General features: G+C 45.4%; 1 protein-coding gene and 1 non-coding gene across 2 annotated transcripts; both read left to right on the top strand.

Moving 5' to 3' along the window:
• Positions 1-15,300: 15,300 nt before the first annotated feature.
• On the top strand, positions 15,301-15,373 carry TRNAA-UGC (transfer RNA alanine (anticodon UGC)). The gene has a single exon. It is a non-coding gene; the product is annotated as a tRNA-Ala (tRNA).
• A 588-nt stretch (positions 15,374-15,961) lies between these two features.
• On the top strand, positions 15,962-17,258 carry LOC148871062 (uncharacterized protein At4g22758). Its single transcript, XM_088973572.1, has 2 exons — positions 15,962-16,589; positions 16,836-17,258. Exons 1-2 carry the CDS (start codon positions 16,196-16,198, stop codon positions 17,021-17,023), a joined length of 582 nt encoding a protein of 193 aa, XP_088829698.1. The 5' UTR covers positions 15,962-16,195; the 3' UTR covers positions 17,024-17,258.
• The last annotated feature ends 6,046 nt before the right edge of the window (positions 17,259-23,304 follow it).

Here is a 23,304-nt window from a genome sequence, read left to right as displayed (position 1 = left end):
TGACAGAAAACCCTTTGGGTGTGAATTGTTTCAGTCCATACAGTTTATCCATAGTATAGAATGTTTACGAATAAGACAAATCGACACCACTCAATTTCTTATCCATGTTCAAGGTTCAAAATATAGATACGCCATTATGTATTGGATACACAGAGGCGTATCGGTACTAAAACCTATGTATGTATCATTTTTCTTTTCAAAACATGATTTTTGGGCATGTTTTAAATGTTTTTTAACAAAACAAAGGGGAGTTCCAAAACACCTGTATCAGGTGTATCGTATCGAAATTTTGAATCTTGTCCATGTTATAAAACACATCATAATATTAGACACTGTATTTGTTGATTGAAAAGAATAAATTAAAGGATAAATTATGAGAAAAACAAACACCAAATTTCGTCTTTTTTTAGTGCTACACATATTACACATCAGGCTGTGTTTGGAAACGATGCAAATGGAGTGTAAATCATGGTTCAAGGTAAATTTGCACTCCAATTCACTTTGGACTGTGTTTAGCAACATTACATTTTTGCATTGACAAGTGACAGATCAATGCATATTTACATTGATAATAAGATATAAAAGTATATCAATAAAAAAGAAATAAAATTGCATTCAAGTAGGTTTTGGATAAAAAAAAAAGCTTGTACTTTATTGGAATTTGTGTTTGTTCCATTACAACTAAAAGTCTCTTTGATAAAAGACAACACAAAATTAACCCAACTTTATAATTTATATGAACCGTTTTACACTGTATCAGATGGGTGTAAATCGGGTGTATCAAATTTTAAGATTATACACTGTATCAGTCCTGGGGTATTCTGTCCATGCCCATCCAAATTTTGATAGAACCCTAATCCGAGTTCATGCAAGTTGCACCCCCTAGGTCATGGACAAAATTACAAATGATCTCATCTCTCGCATCCGTAATACAAAATTACAAATCCAGTTGACATTGGTTCGTACAATGGTAAAATATTAGGCTGAGAAGCTCAGAATATGGGGTATGAGTGTGAAAGCGGCCATTTTCCACTCTACCCCGCCACCAGCTCGGAATATTCAGTGTATTCTTTCTTTAGACCGTGTTTGGTTGCAATGCAAACAAATTTGTATTCATGCAAAATCATGACAATGCAAATGATTTGAGTGTAAATTATGACTTATTTTTATTTCAAATTTTAATTTATTTTATTTGATTTCAATTTAAATAAAGTAAATTAAGACATGAAGCAGAATAAAATAAAATTAAAAAAAAAGTTGAATAAGAATTTGTATGTTTTACATTTACACTCTCATGCATTTGTATTAATGCAAATAAATTCGCACTGGAGCCAAAATTGATGAGGGTAGATTTGGCCCTCCACGGAAATTGACACGTGACACCTCGTGACAAATAGGAAAACACCCAGCCAACAAACTTACGAAGTTGGTGACCCACTCGGGCACCAGTCTGGCTGGCCTGGCGCGACCTGCGCGCGGCCTGACGCGCGGCACACGCGACCTGCGCGGCGCGCGCGCGGCCTGCGAGAACTACGCACGACCTGCGCGAGCTGCGTGCGGCATGCGGCCTGCACGATCTGGCCGACCTGGACCAGCCTAGCGCATGATCCGGCCAAGCCGCCCATAAGGCGCCCACCGACAAACCTGGCTAGACACTGACCCGCCGACTGACACAGGCGCCAGCTTGGCGACCTAGTCTAGACACTGACCCGCCGACTGACACAGGCGCCGACCTGACGACCTGGCCTAGACACTGACCCGCCGATTGGTGCAGGCGCCCCTCTGACAACCCGGCCCAAGCGCCAGCCTGATGACCTCGAGGATTCACCACCGTACCCCGGTTCTGACATGATGTGACGAGTCTTACCGTTTGGAGGCTTTTCACCCACCTAACTCACGAGGACTCCGGTATATAAAGACCTCACCCCCCAAAGAGGAGGGGAATGAAAAAAGGGAAGTAACCCCTGCTCTCTAGCTCTCTCATATTATCTTCAAGGTTCTCTACAATAAGAGTGCTAACTTAAGCGTCGAAGAGCCCCCACCGAGAAAATAACCCCAGGACCTTTGATTCAGTTCTCGCAGGTCCTTCAGCTCCCGCCGCCTACAAAGAGGAGGAAAAGATGAAGTTCTCGCAGGTCCCTCAGCTCCTGCAGCCTACAAAGGAAAGAAGGCCACCTCATGCTGAGGGCAGTCGGATTGCGCCGCACCAGGGAGTTCAAGCATTCTCTAAGTCATTAGCCGCCTAGTAGGCAGTTCACCACCAGGCAGTTCGCCACCAGGCAGCTTGCCACCAGGCAACTCGCCACCAGGTAGCTCGCCACCAGGCAGTTCACCACCAGGCAGTTTGCCACCGGGCAGTTCGCCACTAGGCAGTTCACCCCTGGGCAGTTCACCACCGAGCAGTTCGCCAGTAGACAGTTCACTACCAAGTAGCTCTTCACTGAGGCACACCACCACCAGGTCAAATAACAAGGTACTTAACCAAAAAATTTTTACATCACAAAACATTGGTACGTGGCCGAAAACGGTTACATCAATTGGCGCCGTCTGTGGGAATCACGCTACAAAAAGCTAAGTTCTTGATGATGCGCGATCCGGCCAGTCTTATCTGTCAACGACCTTGCTTCTAAACTGAATAGCAGGGAACCTGAAACGGAGGAGATGAGGAAGCTCCGGGGGGAACCCGGTGTAACGGCTCCGAAGCTTAAGTTAGAATCCTTCAAAAGCAAGATAAAACCAGATAGCGCAAAGTTTGCATACCTTGTTTGTTGGGGGTAGGGGGCTCTTATAATCACTTCGCGCACTCGCTCCGAGGCCCTTGTCAGGTCAGGTATGATTACCTTTGCGCTTGTCAATTCGGCCGTTGTCTTTTCTGCTGGGACAGAACCGTCACTGCCTAACCGTCTCTCTAAATGGAGATGGCGGTGTCAGTGGCGGTGGCAGGTGGCCGTTTAGGGTGCGGACGCCAAGCGTCAGATCCCAAGTCAGTCAGGTGCGGCGCCCTCGGGCACAGACTTCCTCAGTGTCAGGCATGGTACGACTTGTTTGGTTTTGGTGCCCAGAAGGTGATGCAGAGTGGTGAGCGAAGCGAAGTCTTGAGTTCGGAGGTATCTATAGGGCAGGTCAGTTTGGCGAGGTGTATCCCGAACTGTTACAAGGCAGGCCAGTTCAGCGAGGTATACCTCGAGCTGTTACAAGGTTGGCCAGTTTGGCGAGGTATACCCCGAGCTGTTACTAGGTTGGCCAGTTCGGCGAGGTATACCCCGAGCTGTTACAAGGTTGGCCAGTTCGCGATGTATACCCCGAGCTGTTACAAGGTTGGCCAGTTCGGTGAGGTATATACCGAACTGAAGGTAAGGCCAGTTCGGATAACTTTCTGGTTTTGGGCCAAGGGTGAGTTCGGACCCCCAGTAGGGAGTTCGGTCCGCTGGTGTCCCCTTGGTGTTCATGCCTTAGGCTTGCTTTTTTGTCGAGCTGTAGTTTTTGCCACGTGTCGCATAACTGTGAGCTCGGGCCAAATCTTCCTTCATCAATTTCCCCCCACTCCTCGCGCCAAGGGTCTTGCCCTGGTGCGGGGAGTTTAGCGAGGTGGTAGGTGGATTTGTCCCGTCCTTCGAATCTTCACTGTGTGAGTTGCTTTTGCCAGGGTTCTTCGGTTTCCGAGAAGACGAGAAACGTGCCTACTAATAAATATTGATAGTTGTGACCGCGCGTTTTGAGTTTCAAAAATTCGCGCCACTGGGACGTGACAGCGGGTCATTCAAACTTGAAAAAAGCGTGCCACTGTAGTACGTGCGCGCGCGGCTGTCACGGAGATGTGCGGCACAGTCGGCGCGACATCGGTTTCAAGAAGACGTGCGCTGACGTTTCTCTCTTTTCGGAAAGGCGTGTGCCAATCACGTCTCAACCTCATAGGATGTGCGGTCAGCGCAAATGTGGGTCGTCATATCGTCTTTGATCTGCACGGTCGGTTCTTGGTTACTGTAGCTATAAATAGTGGGGGACCCCAGTCGATTTGAAACTTGTGGTGTGCCTACTGAGCTCGCGTCCAACTTTTCAGCTCGCGTCCAAGTTTTTTCAGCTCGCGTCTAGGCTGGTTACATAGCCTCCAAGGTTTTTTTTGCTTGTTCCCATCTCTAGAGCCTTCAAAACTTTCTTCCGGTGAGTACCTTCTTGAATCCACTTCTTTTCCTCAATGTCTAGCTTTGATAGCTCAGACGACTCTTCAAGTAGGACTGACGCAGGTTCTACAAACTGAGCCATATCCCCCGACTACCTCAGTGATCCTGAGGTGGAACTCGAGGACTATGAACCAATAGGCCGAGCCGCTTCGGGCAGTTTGGCGTCTACCTCTCGCCGAGGTCGGATGCTAGACAGGTTTGGTCCCTCGACCATGACGCCTGCGGGGCTTCAATCTATACTTATGTCTTACAATCTTCCTGGGGTTATACATATTTTATTCCTTCGGGTAGTTTTCCTTGGGAACACGGTCCTGATGAGATCGTGATTTTTGAGAGCAGCTCGCTGCGGGGTTGCGACTTCTTTACCTCGATCCAGATGTGCTTTTAGTACGCACAGGATGGCTCTGTTCATTACTTCCGTCTGACCATTTGCCTGCGGGTGTGCGACTGATGTGAAGTTTTGCCGAATCCCCATGTTCTGGCACCACTCTTGGAACTTGATATCGTCGAACTGCTTGCCATTGTCGGAAATTAGTACCCAAGGTAACCCGAAGCGACATACTATGTTCTTCCAAAAGAAGGTCTGTATGTTTCGGGCCGTAACAGTTGCCAGAGGTTCGGCTTCTATCCACTTCGTAAAGTAATCTATTGCGACGACTAGGAATTTTCTTCCACTTGTTGCTGGTGGGAATGGCCCCAGGAGGTCAATGCCCCATTGTGCAAAGGGCCACGGGCTGGCGAGGCATTTGAGGTCGGAGGCAGGTTGATGGTGGATATTGGCGTGCTTCTAACACTTGTCGCATTTTCTGATGAGCTCGACAGCTTCTGCCTTTATCGTTGGCCAGTAGTATCCTTGTCAAAGTGCTTTCTGGGCGAGTGCTCTGCACCCCAAGTGTTCGCCGCATAGGCCTTCTTGAGTGTCGTGGAGTACGAACTCGGCTTCGACAGGTCGCAGACAACGCAAGTAGGGGAGCGTGTAGGACCATCGGTATAACCGTTCGTCTATTATGACGTATTTGGCTGCCTAGCGCTGCACCCTCTTGGCCGCATTGCGTTCTACAGGGAGGGTTCCGTCTATCAAGAAGCTCACGAGTGGGTCGATCCAGCTCGGCTCTGCTTCCAGGACGGGAGCGACCTCCTCTGTCCCCCCGAGAATACTATGCCGAGGTAAGTCCTCGATGTACACAGTTCTCATGTTGTTGTGACTTGTGCTGGCTAACCGGGACAGCGCATCGGCCTCAGTGTTCTCTGACCTCGGGATTTGCTTGATGAAGTGTGACTGGAAGTTGAGCAGGGCCTCTTTTACTTTCGCCAAATATGCGATCATGGAGAGCTCGCGTGCTTCATACTCGCCCTTAACTTGGTTGATCACGAGCTGGGAATCGCTACAAATGACCAAGTGCTTTGCCTTTACCTTTCACGCTAGGTCCAGCCCAGCTATCAGTGCTTCGTACTCTGCCTCGTTGTTGGATGCCGCAAACTCAAAGCGTAGTGTGTATTCTAATTTTGTGCCGCTCGGGCCACATAAGACTATTCCAGCTCCGCTGCCTTGCCGGTTTGAGGAACCATCCACGTGAAGGATCCAGGGCTCCTCATCCCAGTTCGCGTTTCACCTGACCAGGAGAGATGCCACACTGGCTGCTATTTCACGGGGTTCAGACTCTATTGGCTCGGGAGCTCCGGGTTCGCCCGAACTGGGGACCTCGGGCTCGACTTGTAGGGCTTCGTGGCTGAAAGTGCACTCGGTGATAAAATTTGCCAAAGCTTGGGCCTTAATAGCAGTTCTTGGCTTGTACTGGAGGTCGTACTCGTTGAGTTCGATGGCCCATTTCGTCAGTCGACCGGAAACCTCGGGTTTGAGTAAAACTTGTCTCAGAGGTTTGTCAGTCAGGACGATGACGGTGTGAGCCTGGAAGTATGGGCAGAGTTTCCGAGCTGCTGTCACCAGTGCATATACTAGCTTTTCTATCTGCGGGTACCTTGTCTCTGCTCCCTGCAAAATTTTACTAACATAATAGATGGGTCGCTAGACCCGGTCTGTTTCTTTTTATAGTACCGAACTGACCACCTCGTCGCTTGCCGAGAGGTACAGTTCTAAGACCTCGCCCTCCTCGGGCTGAGCTAAGGTCGACACACTAGCAAGGTAACCTTTTAGCTCATCAAACGTGAGCTGGCAGTCCTGGGTCCACTCGAACCCTTTGCCTTTGATTGTTTTGAAGAAAGGTAGGCAGCGGTCTGCTGATTTGGACATGAAGCGGCTTAGAGCGGCTATGCGATCGTTTAGCCTCTGAATTTCTTTTACTTTATGAGGAGGTCTCATGTCTAGAATGGCTTTTATCTTGTCCGGGTTGGCCTCAATACCGCACCGATTGACAATGTACCCTAGGAATTTGCCCGAGGTGATGCCGAAGACACATTTGTTGGGGTTCAATTTCATGCTAAACTGGCGCAGGATTTGGAAGACAGAATCTAAGTCTTGTATTAATTCTTGCGAAAACTGAGTCTTGACGACCATGTCGTTACATAGCACTCTATCTTCGTGTCAGGGGCCAAAACAGCCTATTTACAAGTCTTTGGAAAGTCGCCCCGACATTTTTTAATCCGAAGGGCATGACCTTGTAGCAATATAGGCCGAACACGGTGATGAAGCTGGTTTTTTCCTCATCGGATGGGTCCATCCGGATTTGGTTGTAGCCCGAGTAGGCGTCTAGGAAGCTTAGCAACTCATGTCCCGAGGTCGTGTCCACTAGGCGGTCAATTCTGGGGAGGGGGAAGCAATCTTTCGGGCACGCTCGGTTCAGGTCGGTGTAGTCGACGCACATGCGCCACTTGCCGTTTGCCTTTTTTACCAACACCGGGTTGGCCACCCAGCTCGGGTAATGGACTTCCCTTACGAAGTTTGCTGCGAGGAGCTTCTCGACCTCCTCGTCGACCGCCCTCCAGCGTTCTGGGGCTAAGTTGCGTTTCTTCTGTCTAACGGGTCTAACTACAGGGTCAGTATTAAGTTTGTGAGTTATCAGGCCAGGGCTAATGCCGGGCATGTCAGCCGCGGACCAGGCAAAAATATCTAAATTTTGAAGTAAAAACTCACCAGCTCGGTTCGTAGGGGTTCATCGACGGAAGCTCCGATCTGAAGTGTGCGAGTTGGGTCCGTAGCCGAAGTCAGGATTGCGACCGTTTCCTCTGTGGGCAAAGCTCGTTCCTCACCCTGCTCCGCAGGTCGCTCTAGTTCGAGGTCGTCGGCCGCGCTACCCCCACACCGAAGTTCGTAGGGAACTTCATGGCCAAATAGTAGGTGGAGACCACCGCTCGTAGGATATGCGTGATCGGCCGCCCTACTATGGCATTGTATGGGGAGGGTGTCGCGACCACCAGGAAATCATGGTTGAGTCTGACCGCACAAGGCCATGTGCCGACTTCCATATGTACTGTTATTTTTCTGAGTGGTCTGACTTCCTCTCCGCTGAAACCCACCAGGGGAGTGTTCGCGGGCTTCAGCTCGCTCCTCTGTAACTGTAGCTGGTCGAACGCTGATTTGAAGAGGATGTCTGCTGAGCTGCCCGAATCTACGAGTACCCGTTTGACCTTGAAGTCGCTGATCCTTAGTTTAATGACAAGCACGTCATCATGGGGGTAGCGGACCCCTCGCGCGTTGTCCTCCGTGAAGAAGATTGGTTCTTCGGTCTTTGGTCTCTTTGGGGGGTTCCATTCCTCGAGGGCCGCTTCACGAACTGAAGTCCAGGCAGCTGCCGAGGTACACCCTGCTACCACCGAGCCTCCCACAATTACATGGATGGTTCCCCGAACTGGCCTCTCTTCCGGAGGTTGTCGTTGCAACGGTTTGGCAGGTCTGCTACTAGACTCGGGGGCATCCTTTTCGTGCTCCCCTTGCCAACCTGCCTTATTGTTATTATTGTTGTGCTGTACAAAGTTTCTCAAGTATCCGCGACGGATGAGCCCCTCTATCTCGTCCCGGAGATTATTTCTCTCGTTCGGATTTCCCTTTAGGCGAGGTGGCCACTTCACGTATGGGGCGTCCTTAATCGTCATTAAGATCTCAGTCCGCCTTGTGTTTAACGGCGTGTAATCTGTCCGAACTGCTAGGGGAGCTCGGAACGACTGGTTCGGCTTCGGCTCCCAGGCTGGGTTTTTCCTGTCGATTGGGTTGGAGAGCTCGCCTTCCCTCTTTCTTTTCTCATTCCCGCCTTCGGTTCGTTGGTTGATTTCTTCCTCTGTCCTCATGAACTTGTTTGTGAGCTTGAGGAATTCGACCACGGTTGCAGGCTGGTTAGCCACCATGTGCCATTTGAATTCTTTGTGCGTTACCCCTCTTTTGGCCGCTGCGAGCTGCACTGCGGGGTCCAACCGCAGAATCTGCAAGCATGCTTCGTTGAATCGGTTGATGTAGCCCCAGATGGATTCTCCTTCCCTTTGGACTACTCCGAAGATGCTTTCCTCTGTTCTGGGGCACCATTGGCTGGTGACAAAGTGTGCAGTGAAGACCTGCATGAACTGAGCCCAGCACTTTATCGACTCAGGGGCCAGGTTCCTGTACCAAGTGTGGGCTACCCCCTTGAGGGTGGTGGTGAAGGCCATGCACATGCACGATTCGCTGGCCTTGGTGAGGTGCATTTGGGACTGGAAAGCGTCAACGTGGTTGTTGGGGTCGAAGGTCCCGTCGTACTTGTCCAGAGGTGGGAGCTTGAAATTTCTGGGTAAGGGGACCGCTAGGAGTTCTGATGCGAGGGGGGAAGGAACCGAGAGAATCGGGGCAGCTCCTACCTCGTCCGAGCTCGTCTCTTCTTTGCCATTGAGCTCTGACAAGACATGGGTGGCGGTTCGGCGACTTCGCCGGTGCCTTCGTTGTTGAGTGGGCCTTGTACTGGCGCTGCTGGCCTCCGTATTGCTGAGCTCGATGGGCCCAAAATGCTGGTAGTCTGCCGCCAGGGCACCGAATCGGTTTTCCGTGAGCGGGAACTTGGGCTTGGAGCGCCGAGGTGCCGATCTCGCGGGCGAGGTTCCCGACTCGCCTGCGAGCTGCGAGGCGGGGATGATTTTTTTCTCTCTTCGGCCTAGGGACGAGGCCTGGCTGTTAGGTGAGTTCTGGGGCCGGGAGGCCTTTCCCTAGTGGGGGCGTCCATCCTGCGGGGAGGCCTTGACCGGCCTCGGAGCGGGGTGGCGAGGTGGAAGTAGTGGTTGGTTCAGTGGTAGTTGGGGGAACTGCTGTTGATAGTGATACTGGGAGATGCTGTGCAGCACTTGGTGTTGGTGAAGCTGGTGCTGCTGGAACTGTTGCATTTGGGCTTGCATTGCCCGCACTGCATCAGGTCATCCAACTGGTTTTGGCTGGTTGCCAGGGGGACGACAGTCGGTTCAGTAAATGTTGTCTCAATAGGGGGAGGAAAGGGGATGCTTGTGGCAGGAAGGTTTACGGGCGCCATTACTTGTGGCGCGTTCAAGCTGGGGATCCCATCCATCGAAAGGGGGATGGTGAACTGTCCAATGCACACCACGGGGACTGGAAGTTGTTCCCCGGTGGTGTATGTCTCCGTGCCACGTCTGGCGTTGCTGGAGGAGGCCATGAGTGTTGGGTTTTTTGAAGAAAAGGGGTTATGGAAGTTTGGAGGGAGGCTTTTTGAAGCTTTCCCACAGACGGCGCCAATTGATGATGCACGATCCGGCCGGTCTAAACTGTCAACGACCTTGCTTTTGAACTGAATAGCAGGGAAACTGAAACGAAGGAGATGAGGAAGCTCCGGGGGAACCCGGTGTAACGGCTCCGAATCTTAAGTTAGAATCCTTCAAAAGCAAGATAAAACCAGATAGCGCAAAGTTTGCATACCTTGTTTGTTGGGGGCAGGGGGCTCTTATAATCACTTCACGCACTCGCTCCGAGGCCCTTGTCAGGTCGGGTATGATTACCCATGCGCTTGTCAATTCGGCCGTCGTCCTTTCTGTTGGGACAGAACCGTCACTGCCTAACTGTCTCTCTAACTGGAGATGGCGGTGTCAGTGGCGGTGGCAGGTGGCCGTTTAGGGTGCAGCCGCCAAGTGTCAGATCCTAAGTCAGTCAGGTGTGGCGCCCTCGGGCACGGACTTCCTCAGTGTCAGGCATGGTACGACTTGTTTGGTTTTGGTGCCCAGAAGGTGATGCAGAGTGGTGAGCGAGGCAAAGTCTTGAGTTCGGAGGTATCTATAGGGCAGGTCAGTTCGGCGAGGTGTATCCCGAACTGTTACAAGGCAGGCCAGCTCGGCGAGGTATACCCCGAGCTGTTACAAGGTTGGCCAGTTCAGCGAGGTATATCCCGAACTGAAGGTAGGCCAGTTCGGATTACATTATGGTTTTGGGCCAATGGTGAGTTCGGACCCCCAATAGGGAGTTCGGTCCGCTGGTGTCCCCTTGGTGTTCACGCCTTAGGCTTGCTTTTTTGCCGAGCTGTTGTTTTTGCCACGTGTCGCATAACTGTGAGGTCGGGCCAAATCTTCTTTCATCAGTTCTCATCCTACAAAAGCTAAGTTCTCATCTTGCCAAAACTAAGTCCTCACTTTTTAGAAATTGAAGCTATCGCTTTATAGTTTACATTTTTAATGAACTCAGAGACTATGCAGGGAGCTAACGGACTAAGTAGCTCTACCAATCTTACTTTCAATTCAGATAATGCCACATCAGTCCTCTCTGCAAGGTCCCCCCTACAAAGATGAGCTCTTCGTGGCTTTCGCGGGAGTTGGCGGCCAACTAACTACATAGGCGCCCTTACTAGTCGAGCCTTCCATGGCTCCCGTGTGAGCTGGCAACCTAAAGTTAGTAGTGTTGCCCCCGAAGGTCGAGCCCCTAGTAGCTTCTTGTAGGAGTAGGTGACTGGCATTACAAAGCTGATGCAGGTCAAGCCTACGGGCCACATTACTACTTAAGACCCGGTCGCCTCTTCGGCACGGGCAAAAGTCAAAGAAGAGTAGACTACGATTGCTCCCAAAGCCTACGGGTCACACTAGTAATTGGATCAGCACTTACTAGCTCATCGACTTATGGGCCAAAAGAAATCTACTCCCTTCGCTGAGTTAGTATCAGCTCGGGAGTGGGGGGCTATTGATGAGGGCAGATTTGGCCCTCCAGTGAAATTGTGACACGTTGTGACGGTCTGACACAGAACTACCCCCGTGACAACGTGGCACCTCATGACAACTAGGAAAACACCCAGTCAACAAACTTACGAAGTTGGTGACCCACCCAGGCACCAGTCTGGCCGGCTTGGCATGACATGTGTGCGGCACACGCGACCTGCGCGGCGCGCACGGTCTGCGTGAACTGTGCAGCGCACGCGGCCTACGCGAACTGCGCACGACCTGCGCGAGATGCGTGTGGTGTGCGGCCTGCGCGACCTGGCTGACCTGGACCAGCCTAGCGCATGATTCGGCCAAGCCGCCCATAAGGCGCCCACGGACAAACCTGGCTAGACACTGACTCGCCGACTGACACAGGCGCCAGCTTGACGACCTGGTCTAGACTCTGACCCGCCGACTGACACAGGCGCTGACCTGACGACCTAGCCTAGACACTGACCCGCCGACTGACGCAGGCGCCCCTCTTACAACCCGGCCCAGGTGCCGACCTGGCCGCCTGACACAAGCGCCAGCCTGACGACCTCGAGGAGTTCACCACCGTACCCCGGTTCTGACAGGATGCGACGAGTCTTACCGTTTGGAGGCTTTTCACCCACCTAACCCACGAGGACTCCGGTATATAAAGACCTCACCCCCCAAAGGGGAGGGGAATGAAAAAAGGGAAGTAACCCCTGCTCTCTAGCTCTCTCATATTATCTTTAAGGCTCTCTACAATAAGAGTGCTAACTTAAGCCTCGGAGAGCCCCCATCGGGAAAATACCCCTGGGACCTCTGATTCAGTTCTCGCAGGTCCTTCAGCTCCCGCCGCCTACAAAGAGGTGGAAATGATGAAGTTCTCGCAGGTCCCTCAGCTCTTGCAGCCTATAAAGGAAAGAAGACCACCTCATGCTGAGGGCAGTCGGATTGCGCCGCACCAGGGAGCTCCAACATTCTCTAAGTCATCGGCCGCCTAGTAGGCAGTTCATCACCAGGCGATTCGCCACCAGGCAGTTCGCCACCAGGGAGCTCACCACCAGGCATTTCGCCACCAGGCAGTTCACCACCAGACAGTTCACCACCGGGCAGTTCGCCACTAGGTAGTTCTCCACCGAGCAGTTCTCCACCGAGCAGTTCGCCAGTCGGCAGTTCACTACCAAGTAGCTCATCACTAAGGCATGCCACCACCAGGTCAAATAACGAAATACTTAGCCAAAAAGTTTTTACATCACAAAACATTGGTACGTGGCCGAAAACGATTACATCAAAAATCATTCCCGATCTGCTGGAAACATCTTTCATGCCTTGTAAATAGGATGTGGCCAGCATATTGTTAGTAGATCAAGCACGCATTTGAAACAAGAATGATGATTTTCATGTGAGACCAGATCACTTGACAACAAAACATGTTTCAACACCCTCCCAACATAATTTGGCACCACACATTTCATACATAGTGGATAACAGTCTCATAGTGAGATGTGCGGTATTAAATCACGATAGGAGGGTGTCGGAACATCTTTTTGTTATCCCAACTCTTTTCACGATAGCAAAGTTGTTTTGCTTTTGCAATTTTTTTTTTCTTTTCTTGGCTATCTAAATTTATATAAGGCCATTAGATTTTTAAAACATCTCAACCAATGGGTAGTGTAACTTGCATGATCTGTTCCGCATTTTTTTTTTTTGGCATAGGGGAGGAATATTTGACTCCCATCCGTGGAATATATGCATCTAAGAAGATACATTTTGCCTGTTATTTTAATGTTTAGTGTTTAGGATTTAGGGTTTAGACATGAAAATCAAGAAGTGGTGCATGGTAGCAATCAAGAAGAGTCCATTGGGGAAATTCGGTTTAGTCCCTATGGAACCGTATTCACACCATGCTCACAGCCACTTGCAACTGTGCATTAGGAATAACTCCCTATATCTATACTATTTATAAAAGAGTGAATTCCCCCTTTTTTTCTGAAATTTTCATTGGACGTTTTCTACCCTTATTGTCTAAGCACACAATGGGCATAAAAAGAGCATATATGACCTTTACTCTCATTTCAGAAACTGTCCACTCATAATTGTTCAAAAACTACAAACTTATAAGTTATAACTGTTTAGAAACTGCCCATGAATTATAAATAGTTTTGTTTCAGAGATACTCCATGTGTAAATGCATGTACAAGTTTACTAGTATGAATAAAAATATACAAATATGGAGATATTTCCGATGTATGGATGCAAAAGGCCGTGAGGACTAAATCCATACTCCCATTGTGGGGGTTCAAAATGTTTTTCTTGAGGGCTCCTTTATTTTAACTTACGAATGTAAGTGAGTTTACCCAAACAAATATTTTCTAGACAAAAGCAGGAGGGAGAGATAGTTATCCATGCATGGGCAAACAATTTACCCACCCTTCACGAGGGCATCAATTAAGTAACTGATACTCATTAAAAATATGGTGGGACCTATTATAATGTGGCATACGATCATAGGATCATGGTCAATTACCCAATTAACCAACTTATTCTCCACAAAATAATGACAAACAAATGGGGCCTTTTTTTAAATATGGGGCCATACAATGGAAAATAATTCTCTCCATGAGTCTCTATTGAGTGGAGACAAAATAATACACAATGGGCTAGGTTGGAACCTATTACGAATATACACAACACTGTTCTATATGCACAAGGTGTGAGTCCCATGTGGACACGATATACATGAAACACTAATGTGTTCATTAATGATAGATTTCCCAGCCCATTGTCAATGATTTTGTATCCAGATCATCCAGTTCCATCCCAACCTTTGATGACAACAGATTTGATCCCAATTTACCCATTCTTAATTCCCCAACTACTGTGAGATTGGTGTGAGTCACACTTTGAGGAGTAAATCCGAATCAATATTGTTGTGTTAATTTTACCTTGTTGCCGACTGATGAAGTGTATGGTCATTTCCGCGTGTTTTACAAAATCTAACAAGGTTTTTAAAACCAAACTAGATAGGGAATCGTTCTGGGTCTGATTTTGGGTTGAGCGATCCGACCATCTGATCGGAATAGACAGTCTACTCTGATAGAAAAATAAAAAAAGAAAATTTAAAAACCCAAAAATGGTCAAAACTATTCTCGGGTCGAATGGTTTGATGGTTTGATCGTCTGAGTCAATGATTTGTTGACCAAATCAATGGTTTTTTGCCAAAAAAATGATTCTGGGGTTAAACGGAACTGATGAAGTGACCAATTTCCTATTTTTCTGGTCCGACCATCCAATCTAATTCGATTTTGAAACATTAAAATTTGATCTTTTCTATTTGAAATAAAATATAGGAAGTGAAATACTTATACCCTAAAAATCTAATTGAAGCCAGAAATCTAAAAATACAAGCTTAAACAAAGCTTTCGTACCTTTTTAGCTTTTTGCACATAAAATTTTTCGTTTAATAGTTCTGTAGATACTTACCAGTTACCAAAGGGTATAAAATTTAAAAATAATACCCAAAAGCTGATTAATCCTTTAACCATCTATACTACCGGAAGATCTTCCGAAATGTGCCATAAAGTCACCTAAATTCTCCTCCCGTCAAATGAATTCTGCTTATTTGTTTTCTCTCTCTCTTTTTTCTTTGAATTCAACTTTATATAACGTCCACTCGAAAATGATAAGAAGACATTGCTTATAAGCAGCCATAACTCCTTGGCCTGGCCCCACCACAACATGGGTCCAAGAGTTTGCCGATGCCAAGGATAGAACTCTGACCATTTGATCTTTGCATTATTGCTGGATCTCTCTTCCAATTATAGAGTTCATTTTTGTCTGGTTACTGTCAAGTTTGGCTCATAAAACTTCTTGCGTGGCCACTGTTGATTGGGAAGCTTTTATCGCCCCAAAATTTGACACGTGGCATATTATAAAAGCTCCAATGAGTCTAATCAGACAATTCAACTTCGACCAGTTTCTTTGGTGTATTTCGGACAATTTGACAATAAAGATTTATATCAAATCCAAAGCAAATATTATAACTGGGGATGTAGCTCAAATGGTAGAGCGCTCGCTTTGCATGCGAGAGGTACAGGGTTCGATCCCCTGCATCTCCATAATTAAATTATAAACGGTTTTCTTTTTGTCTAAACCAAAACGAGAAGAAACAAATCCCATTGGGCCATTCTCTGACGCCAGATCGGAATCTATTGAATTACTAAACGTGCTTAGATCTAACTCACTGCCAACGTCACCCACCAGCGTACTTTAGCTAGAACTCCAAAGAAAATCTAACCCAACAAGGCAACAAATGACTGAAGTGAGCGATTGCGATTACCGGCAACAACCGGTAGACGCTTTTGACGGTTGACTGAAATTCGACGCATAGGGAGTACTAATTGCAACCGAGTAGGAGAGAGCCCTCCTGATCGGAAGTTTGAGAGAGGGAGACCACCGTCCAAGCGACCGAATCCTGAATCCCAACCCGGGCCCCTTCACGCGCGGCTGCCGGCTACTGCACATCTCCGTCTGAGGCAGGCATTTTCTAGGACCGTATTATTCCGCTTTACCGGCAATATCCGGTCACCACGCAGGAAGCTCCGAAAAAATGTTCCATCCCACTCACTTTCCACCCACGTCCGCCCTTATCTTCCATCACCCTTCGCCTCCTCCATAAATTCATCGCCATCACCACCGCTGTTTCCACGCTCCGCTCCTCCTCCCCACCATTCTTCTCTTCACCTCTCTCCCACGGATTCATAGCTCCATCGTTCTGGTTATGTTAGCTGCTGCCAACGCCGGGGAACCCCAGAGCCTAAGCTCTTCCCCTGCTCTCGGCTTTCCTCGCTTGAGGTTCTTCCGTTATCGGAGATTGAGGTAGCTTTTTTTAGTTTGATTTCGCTCTTCCTCTGCCCCTTCTGAAAATTTGTTTACAAAAGATGCCGACTTCTTCCAAAAATCACCGGCGAGGCCACGAAGACAAGGTCGTTAAGATGGGAAAGTTGACCGAAAAGTCGTCGTCGTTTCATGGCCGGAGTAATCTAATCCCCCCGCAGCTTCTCCGCCCCAAGACCGACCCAGACCTCCTCTCCGGCAGGAAGTTCACCGTAACTGCGCAGGAGACTGCGCCAGCGAAACTGACGAAGCTGCTGCTGAACGTCACGATACAGAGGAGCCTAGGTGCCATACAGGTGGTGATTTCGCCGGAATCGACGGTGGGTGATCTTATAGCAGCGGCGGTGCGGTTGTACGTGAAGGAGGGCAGGAGGCCGTTCCTACCCACGACCGACCCTTCCGCCTTCGATCTCCATTATTCGCAGTTCAGCCTAGAAAGTAAGCAATCTAATTTTAAAAGAAACCCCTTATTTCCTTCTGTCGAAATGCTAATCTATCTGTTATTATCCGCGGGATTCATCCGGAACGTCTGCTGCTTGGTTGAATCGACTCTATCTCCAGTTGGGAACCACTGTTTTCTTTTTTCGTTTTGATTGTTTAGAGGAAATGGAGATTCTTGGTCAATATCTGCAAATTGCTAGAATAGAAATGATACTCATCACTGTGGTTGGTTTGTGGGAGCAGGTCTGGGTCGAGAAGAGAAGCTAATAACGTTGGGATCAAGGAACTTTTTCCTGTGCCCAAGGAAGCAGCAAGCCGGAGATGCTACTGTGCTATCATCATCTTCCTCCTCTTCCTCCTGTTCAAACCAAGCTGAGAAGGCTTCAAAGATTGGAGTTTCTTGGCTGAGATTCATGGATTTCTTGCTGTAAAAGCAAGCTATGTCCTTTCCATTTTGTTGGGTATCTGAAAATGAGATTCGGTTGTGGAATTTATTAGCAGAATTAAACCTCTGTTGTATAGAAATTGATACAGTGTCTGAGGGGCCATGTATTGTGTTTTTATGAAGGCTAGGCTGGAGATGTAAAGCGAAGCCATTTGATTTGATCTGAGCATTTATTGTGTCTGTTTTCTAGAAAGGAATGCAAGTTCTCTCTTTCAAATTCATTCATCCTTCTTCCATTTTCTAAGTTTTTCTATGCACAATATCAACATGTAGAGATAGCTGAGAGCTTGATTTCCTTCGTGGGAACAAGCAGGAGTTGATTGAGTTCAGTCCTTTTGTCCTATTGCTTCAGAGAGGAACCTTTTTAAACTTTGCATTGGTTGGAGAGGAAAAGGTCACTTTAAAATAAGCAATTCACACTTACATCATTGCTGAAAGACTAAGCGCTTGTTTGGAAATGCTTATTTTTAAGCACTTATGAAAAAAGTGCTCATTTTAGGTTAGGGCCACACCAATAACCACTTATATGCATAAGCATTTTTTTGTAAAGTAAACCCATTTTGACTAACCTCAAATTTTAGTTTTTTTTTTTTTTTTGAGCACTTAAAGTGCTTATACACTAGGACCAAACCAATAAGCACTTACATAGTTTTATGCATCTGAGAAATAAGCATGAATAAGCACATCTTTGGGAAATAAGACCATTTTGAATAAGCTTAAAATTTTTGATTTTTTTCCAAAAGCACTTATTGAAAATACCTATATTGCTCTGTTTGAAAATTCTTTTACCAAACACTCCTAATCATTTATTTATTCAATAATCACTCCCAAACGAGGCTAGTACCAAAAATTAGATAGAGATTCTTCGTTGCACAAAGATGATGGAGAGGACAGGAGTAATTGATTAATGATATTATTATGAATATAAAAACAAAAGAGGTGTGGAGATGAGTACAAAATTTGTCCAACAGGTAGGGCCCGGGTGCAAAAATAACTGTGCAAAGAAAAATAGAAATACAAAGGAATGTCTTGAATTATAATTTTTAAATTAAAAAAAGGATATTAAACCATGTAATCTGCTACTATTGGATAATAAGATACGTCTGCATTTGCACTACTCAATCTCCAGAATCTAAGGTGAAGCTGTGAGCCTATGATATATCAATTAGGCCAAAGCTAGTGAGTGATTTTGAACAATCTTAATTAATGACCTCTCATGATAAACAATTAGACTGTCTCAATTCCCCTTAATTTTAACTTTGGGCTAAATACGGTAATTAAGAAAGATACCTTAGTCTGTCTATGTCTTGGGCTTAGGAACCCAACAACAAATAAAGAAAGAATTGAGACAGACAGCTCATCTTCTTTTTGAGGTTAAAGGATGAACAAGGATGAAACGCATCTACAATAGCATTCGTATTTAAAGTGTAGGTCCAAAGTCTTGATAGGATAAGCTAAGAATTTTATCAGCGTGGGACTGTGGATCTGAACTTGACCAAATGAGAGCGACCAAGAGAGAGGTGTTGAGTCTTCCTAAAGAACCGTTGAAAGCTTAAATTGTTAGGTGAGGTTTCTAAATATGATTTTATTATCTAACCGGTTTACCTCTCTCATAGTTCACGCCCAACCTAGCATTGCAATTCTTAATAAGGGATTATGGATCTGGTTGTGGGAATGCAAATGGATCTGATAGGAATATTCGAATCTGATCTGATAAAACTCCATATAATCTGAATTCCAATTCAAATTCTCTAATTTCATATTTGAATTCAATTTGGATGATTTTATTGGATATCTGATAAGGATCCAATCTGATTCTAAAAATCAACAAGAGAATATCCAGATCTGGTAAAATCAGAACGAATTCCAATTTGAACTGAATATCAAGAATATCTTCCTTACATGTGTGTTAGAGTTATAGGAAAGTGTATCCTATGTATGAATATATTCCTTACAAGAGACATTTTCCAATGTATGAATATAGTATCGTATGCATAGAGACGTTAGAAGAGCTTGTGGGTAGGAAATCTCAACTCATTTGATCGAGGATGGAAAGAAAACATTGTCACCAGAAAATATGCTGTCCCTCCCGAATGGCAGCAAATGTGCTATACATCCTGAGACCCCACATAACTGAGAGACATTTAGGCTGTGGTAGAGAAAGAAAAGAAAACCAATACAATGCCATTTAGTATGATCATCAATCCAAATAAAAAAAAATTGTTTGGTTCATATTATGACTATTTGAGATTATGAACTCAGCCATACTTACAAGAGGGATTTAATGGACGGTGAAAGTGAAATAACTATTTGTAAATAGTAAATGTCAACATCATATCATGTCATGCCAAATATGGGTGTGTCATGACTCAACATCATCATCATCATCATCATCATCATCATCATCATAATAATAATAATAATAATAATAATAATAATAATAATAATAATAATAATAATAAATCTATGAACACACATTTAGGGTCCCTTTGATTTGTAGTTAGAATCAGAATCGAAATCCTTTGGAATCAGAATTGGTATGGTCCATTCCCATAGTTTGTTTGGTTCAGATAGGAACGAGAATGGAAATGGGAATCAGCACGAATGAGACTTCATTCCCAAGGGAAGGGCAGGGAATGGCCATTCCCTCAAATGGGAGAATACCGTTCCAGCAGGAATGATAATGGGATTCCGATTCCACCCAACCAAACGGTTAGAATCGGAATAGCCCATTTTAATTCCAATTCCAGACCCCTATTCTCACGAACCAAATGGGGCCTTAGAATTCAACAACCCTTCGAAGCTTTGTTGAATCGGTATCTTCCTGTAACAGTAAAACTTGGCATAAACTCAACTTGAACTCAATTTTTGGGCCTCTTTTGCCGGCTGTGGTCCAAATTTAGGGGTAATCATTTTTTGCTCAGACCAACCTAGCCCGCAAATTTCTGGGCCTGGGCCCAAGTTTTTGTGTGCAAGGCCAGTCTAGCTCGGGCCTGCATTAAGACCAGACAATTTTGGGATGGGCTTGGGCCCAACACTTCAAGTCCGTCCTATAATATAATATATATTTTTAAAATATATATTACAACAGTTTACAACATTATATTATATAGGTTATATATATGCATGTATATTTTATTTTATACTAATATACAAATTTTAAGATTTAATATATAAATAAATATAAATATTAATTAGTTGACACATGTCAATCCATCTATGAACACTTAGGCAATTCAAATATGTAATTGTAAATTGTCCTCCTAGGTAAGGCTTTCATTCTCATTGCCTAAGCAATGCAGACGGAAAAACACTCAATGATAGCGCTTGTTATTTAGAGTTGTTCCAAGTCCCACATTTTCAAGAATGAGAATGGAGGCAATGCTTTCATCTATAAAATGATAGGTAAGTCAAGCCAAACCAACTCTGGCCTTGTTTGGTTCATGGGAATAGGGATCTGGAATCGAAATCGGAATGGACTATTCTAATTTTAACTGTTCGGTTGGGTGGAATCGGAATCCCATTCCCATTTCTAATGAAAAGGCATTCCCCCAGTTGAGGGAATGGCCATTCCCTGCCCCTCCCTTGAGAGTATAATCCCATTCCTGCTTATTCTAATTTCCATTCCCACTCCTGTTTGAATCAAACAGACTATGAGAATGGACCATTCCGATTCCGATTCCAATTGCAAACCAAACAGACCTTAAGAATTAAATGTGGCCCAAAGCTTAACCAATTTATCTTGGGCTTGTGCCATATTTTGTTCTATATATTATATTATATTATATTATATTTAAAATAAAAAATTTAAATAATTAAACTTTTGTTATTAGATGTCATAGACTCAGAAAGCTTGTAAGCTCAGTCCGGGCCCATATGGACTTGCAAACTAGGTCAAGCCGTCCAGTGTGCGGACCAGGCTGTGACTGGGTGTAGGTTAAAGCACTTATCATTATCCTAAACCCGGCCCAGCCCTAACCATGATCACCCGATTCACCCCTATCCAAACTGGCTTGATGCTCAACTCATTGTGAATGCTCGAATGTGCTCAACTCCAATCAAGTCATCGAATACGGCATGAAAATTATGGACAGATTAAAACGTCGATACATCTGATACTCTCAAGTTGGTGTGTATCGATTTCACTGTCTGTCAAATAGGGACACACTTGAGATATCTTCAGTATGGAGCATCTAAAAACATGGAAACACTTTGTTTTGTTTTTATTTTTTCAGTACAATAATTGGAGGACAGCTGTAAGAGGGTCTTCATTATTAGAACATCTCAAATGTTTTTATTTGGATTTTGGCGTATGAATGACCCTCAAAACAGATATGTATCACCGATATTTAAACCTTGATTGCACATAAAATTGTGGATAACCAACAGGGTCTCTCTCACTTTGTACCCTTTCTTCAATTGACTATCCTTTTAGCTTTTAATTTTTACATTTAGGTTCACCAAAATACTAAAACATCTTCTCACTTTTTAAAGTGAACTTAAACCTCCCTTCTTAATTTTTTAAACCGTTATCTCTAATAAAGAAATCAAAATAACTAATATACCCCAAGTTAATTTTGGCACTAGATTGATATGTAGTTAATTCAAACAAAAAAACCTTCACCTTTAACCTTGGAATAGTGAACTTGACTGTTGTTCATTTCACTGTTGAACCCATTTGCCACCAATGGAGCTTTGATAACACCTCATAGGAGGAGCAATTTTCTTCTCTCCGAAAATCAATGTTCATCTCGTGATCAAAATGATCAAATTAACAAATAATGTTGCTTTAATTTTCTGATAAGCAATCTTTTATTACAGAAATATTATTATTTCAAGAACCATTGGTTTAGTTCCGACAAGCGACAATCCATGGGCTTCTGTTGTATTTTCAATAGTAGATGGTGTGTCGCCGTTCTTCGGTGCATGTTAGTAGCAAGCTTCATTATAGGGTAGGGGAGGGAAGGGGAGGGAAGGGGAGGTTTAGGGGAGACAGCATCACCAATATAACGAGGACAGAATACAGAGAGCAATGGAAAGGGGGGTGGAATCGGAGCCAACTTGGATAATGTTGGCAGTGAACGAATCTTTCATCAAAGGATTGTCCACTCCAATATCTCCAGCTTCAAGCTCCTATTCCTTCATGACTTGGATAGGATTTTCAAGCAATGAAGAAACAGGAACAAGGCCAGAGGGCTTCACTTGCTACAGCAAAGCATGTAGAATGTCCTGTTGTAACAATCAAACGCAAAGCAAATGAGGCACCAGACGACGCTATTGATGATTCACCAGCTTCCAAACAGTGTAACAATCAAATGCAAAGCGGATGCCTTCAGGTTTGGTTTTTCTTTAATATCACTTTGAAACACCATTGCAGTGGTGAATTGGATACCACAACCAGAATCTGTTCAAGATTGCCTTTCCTCGGTGAAGGGATTTTTTTTTTCCGTAGAAGACATGATGTCATCTAACACACATCATTTAAGAAGGAGGTCTAAGTCCATTTTGAAAAATGAGAGATGTTTTCAGTATTTAAATGAAATACTAAGAAAGGTTTAAGTCCTTTATCATTACATTTAACATATAAATATATGTCCATAAAGGGAGGGGGGGTGTCTTTTTGAACATTAGCCAATTGTTTGTCTTCTAAATCGAAACCACTTCCACAAATAGAGGGTGGAAAGAGGAGTATGAAGACTCCTTTTGCTCCAAATTATAAGTAACTATAAGGTTGTGCAATACTCCTACCAGAAATTCGCTAAGACTGTATTTGTTTAATGTGTAAATGTGAATCGGGGTAAACTTTACACTCCGACTCAATTTTACTAACATTTGAATGAGATGTTATTTTACATCTTATATGAGTATAAAACTCTACTTTAGGTAAATTTTATATCGGTGGAAAGTTACCACCAATCAAATTAAATCAATGTAAAACTCCATCTTCTCAAAACCCAATGGATTCTCTCTCTCTCCTTTCTCCTAATCCTCCCCGATTTCACTCTCGTCTATTCGTACCAATCACTGCAACTTCTAGAAGTGGCAATTCTCCCCCTTCTCCCATTCTCCAATCAGTCTTCAACTTCCATTGAAGACTCCACCATCGCTGTTGTAGATCTGTACCTCTTCTCTGCTCAGCCCCCATGCTGTAAGCTTCTTCACCGGCATAAGAAGTTCCCATCTATTCCTTCACCTAGGTTGGTACCAAACAACAACAAATTGGAGCATGCACCTCTTCTCAGTGCTGCAATGGTAAACTGGGTTCGG

The sequence above is a fragment of the Nelumbo lutea genome, chromosome 2 (genome assembly GCF_056320005.1).
Source record: "Nelumbo lutea isolate HS-2025 chromosome 2, American lotus-T2T, whole genome shotgun sequence".
Lineage (NCBI taxonomy): Eukaryota > Viridiplantae > Streptophyta > Magnoliopsida > Proteales > Nelumbonaceae > Nelumbo > Nelumbo lutea.
Note: the sequence above shows the minus strand (reverse complement) of the source record. Positions and strands in the feature narration are given on the sequence as shown.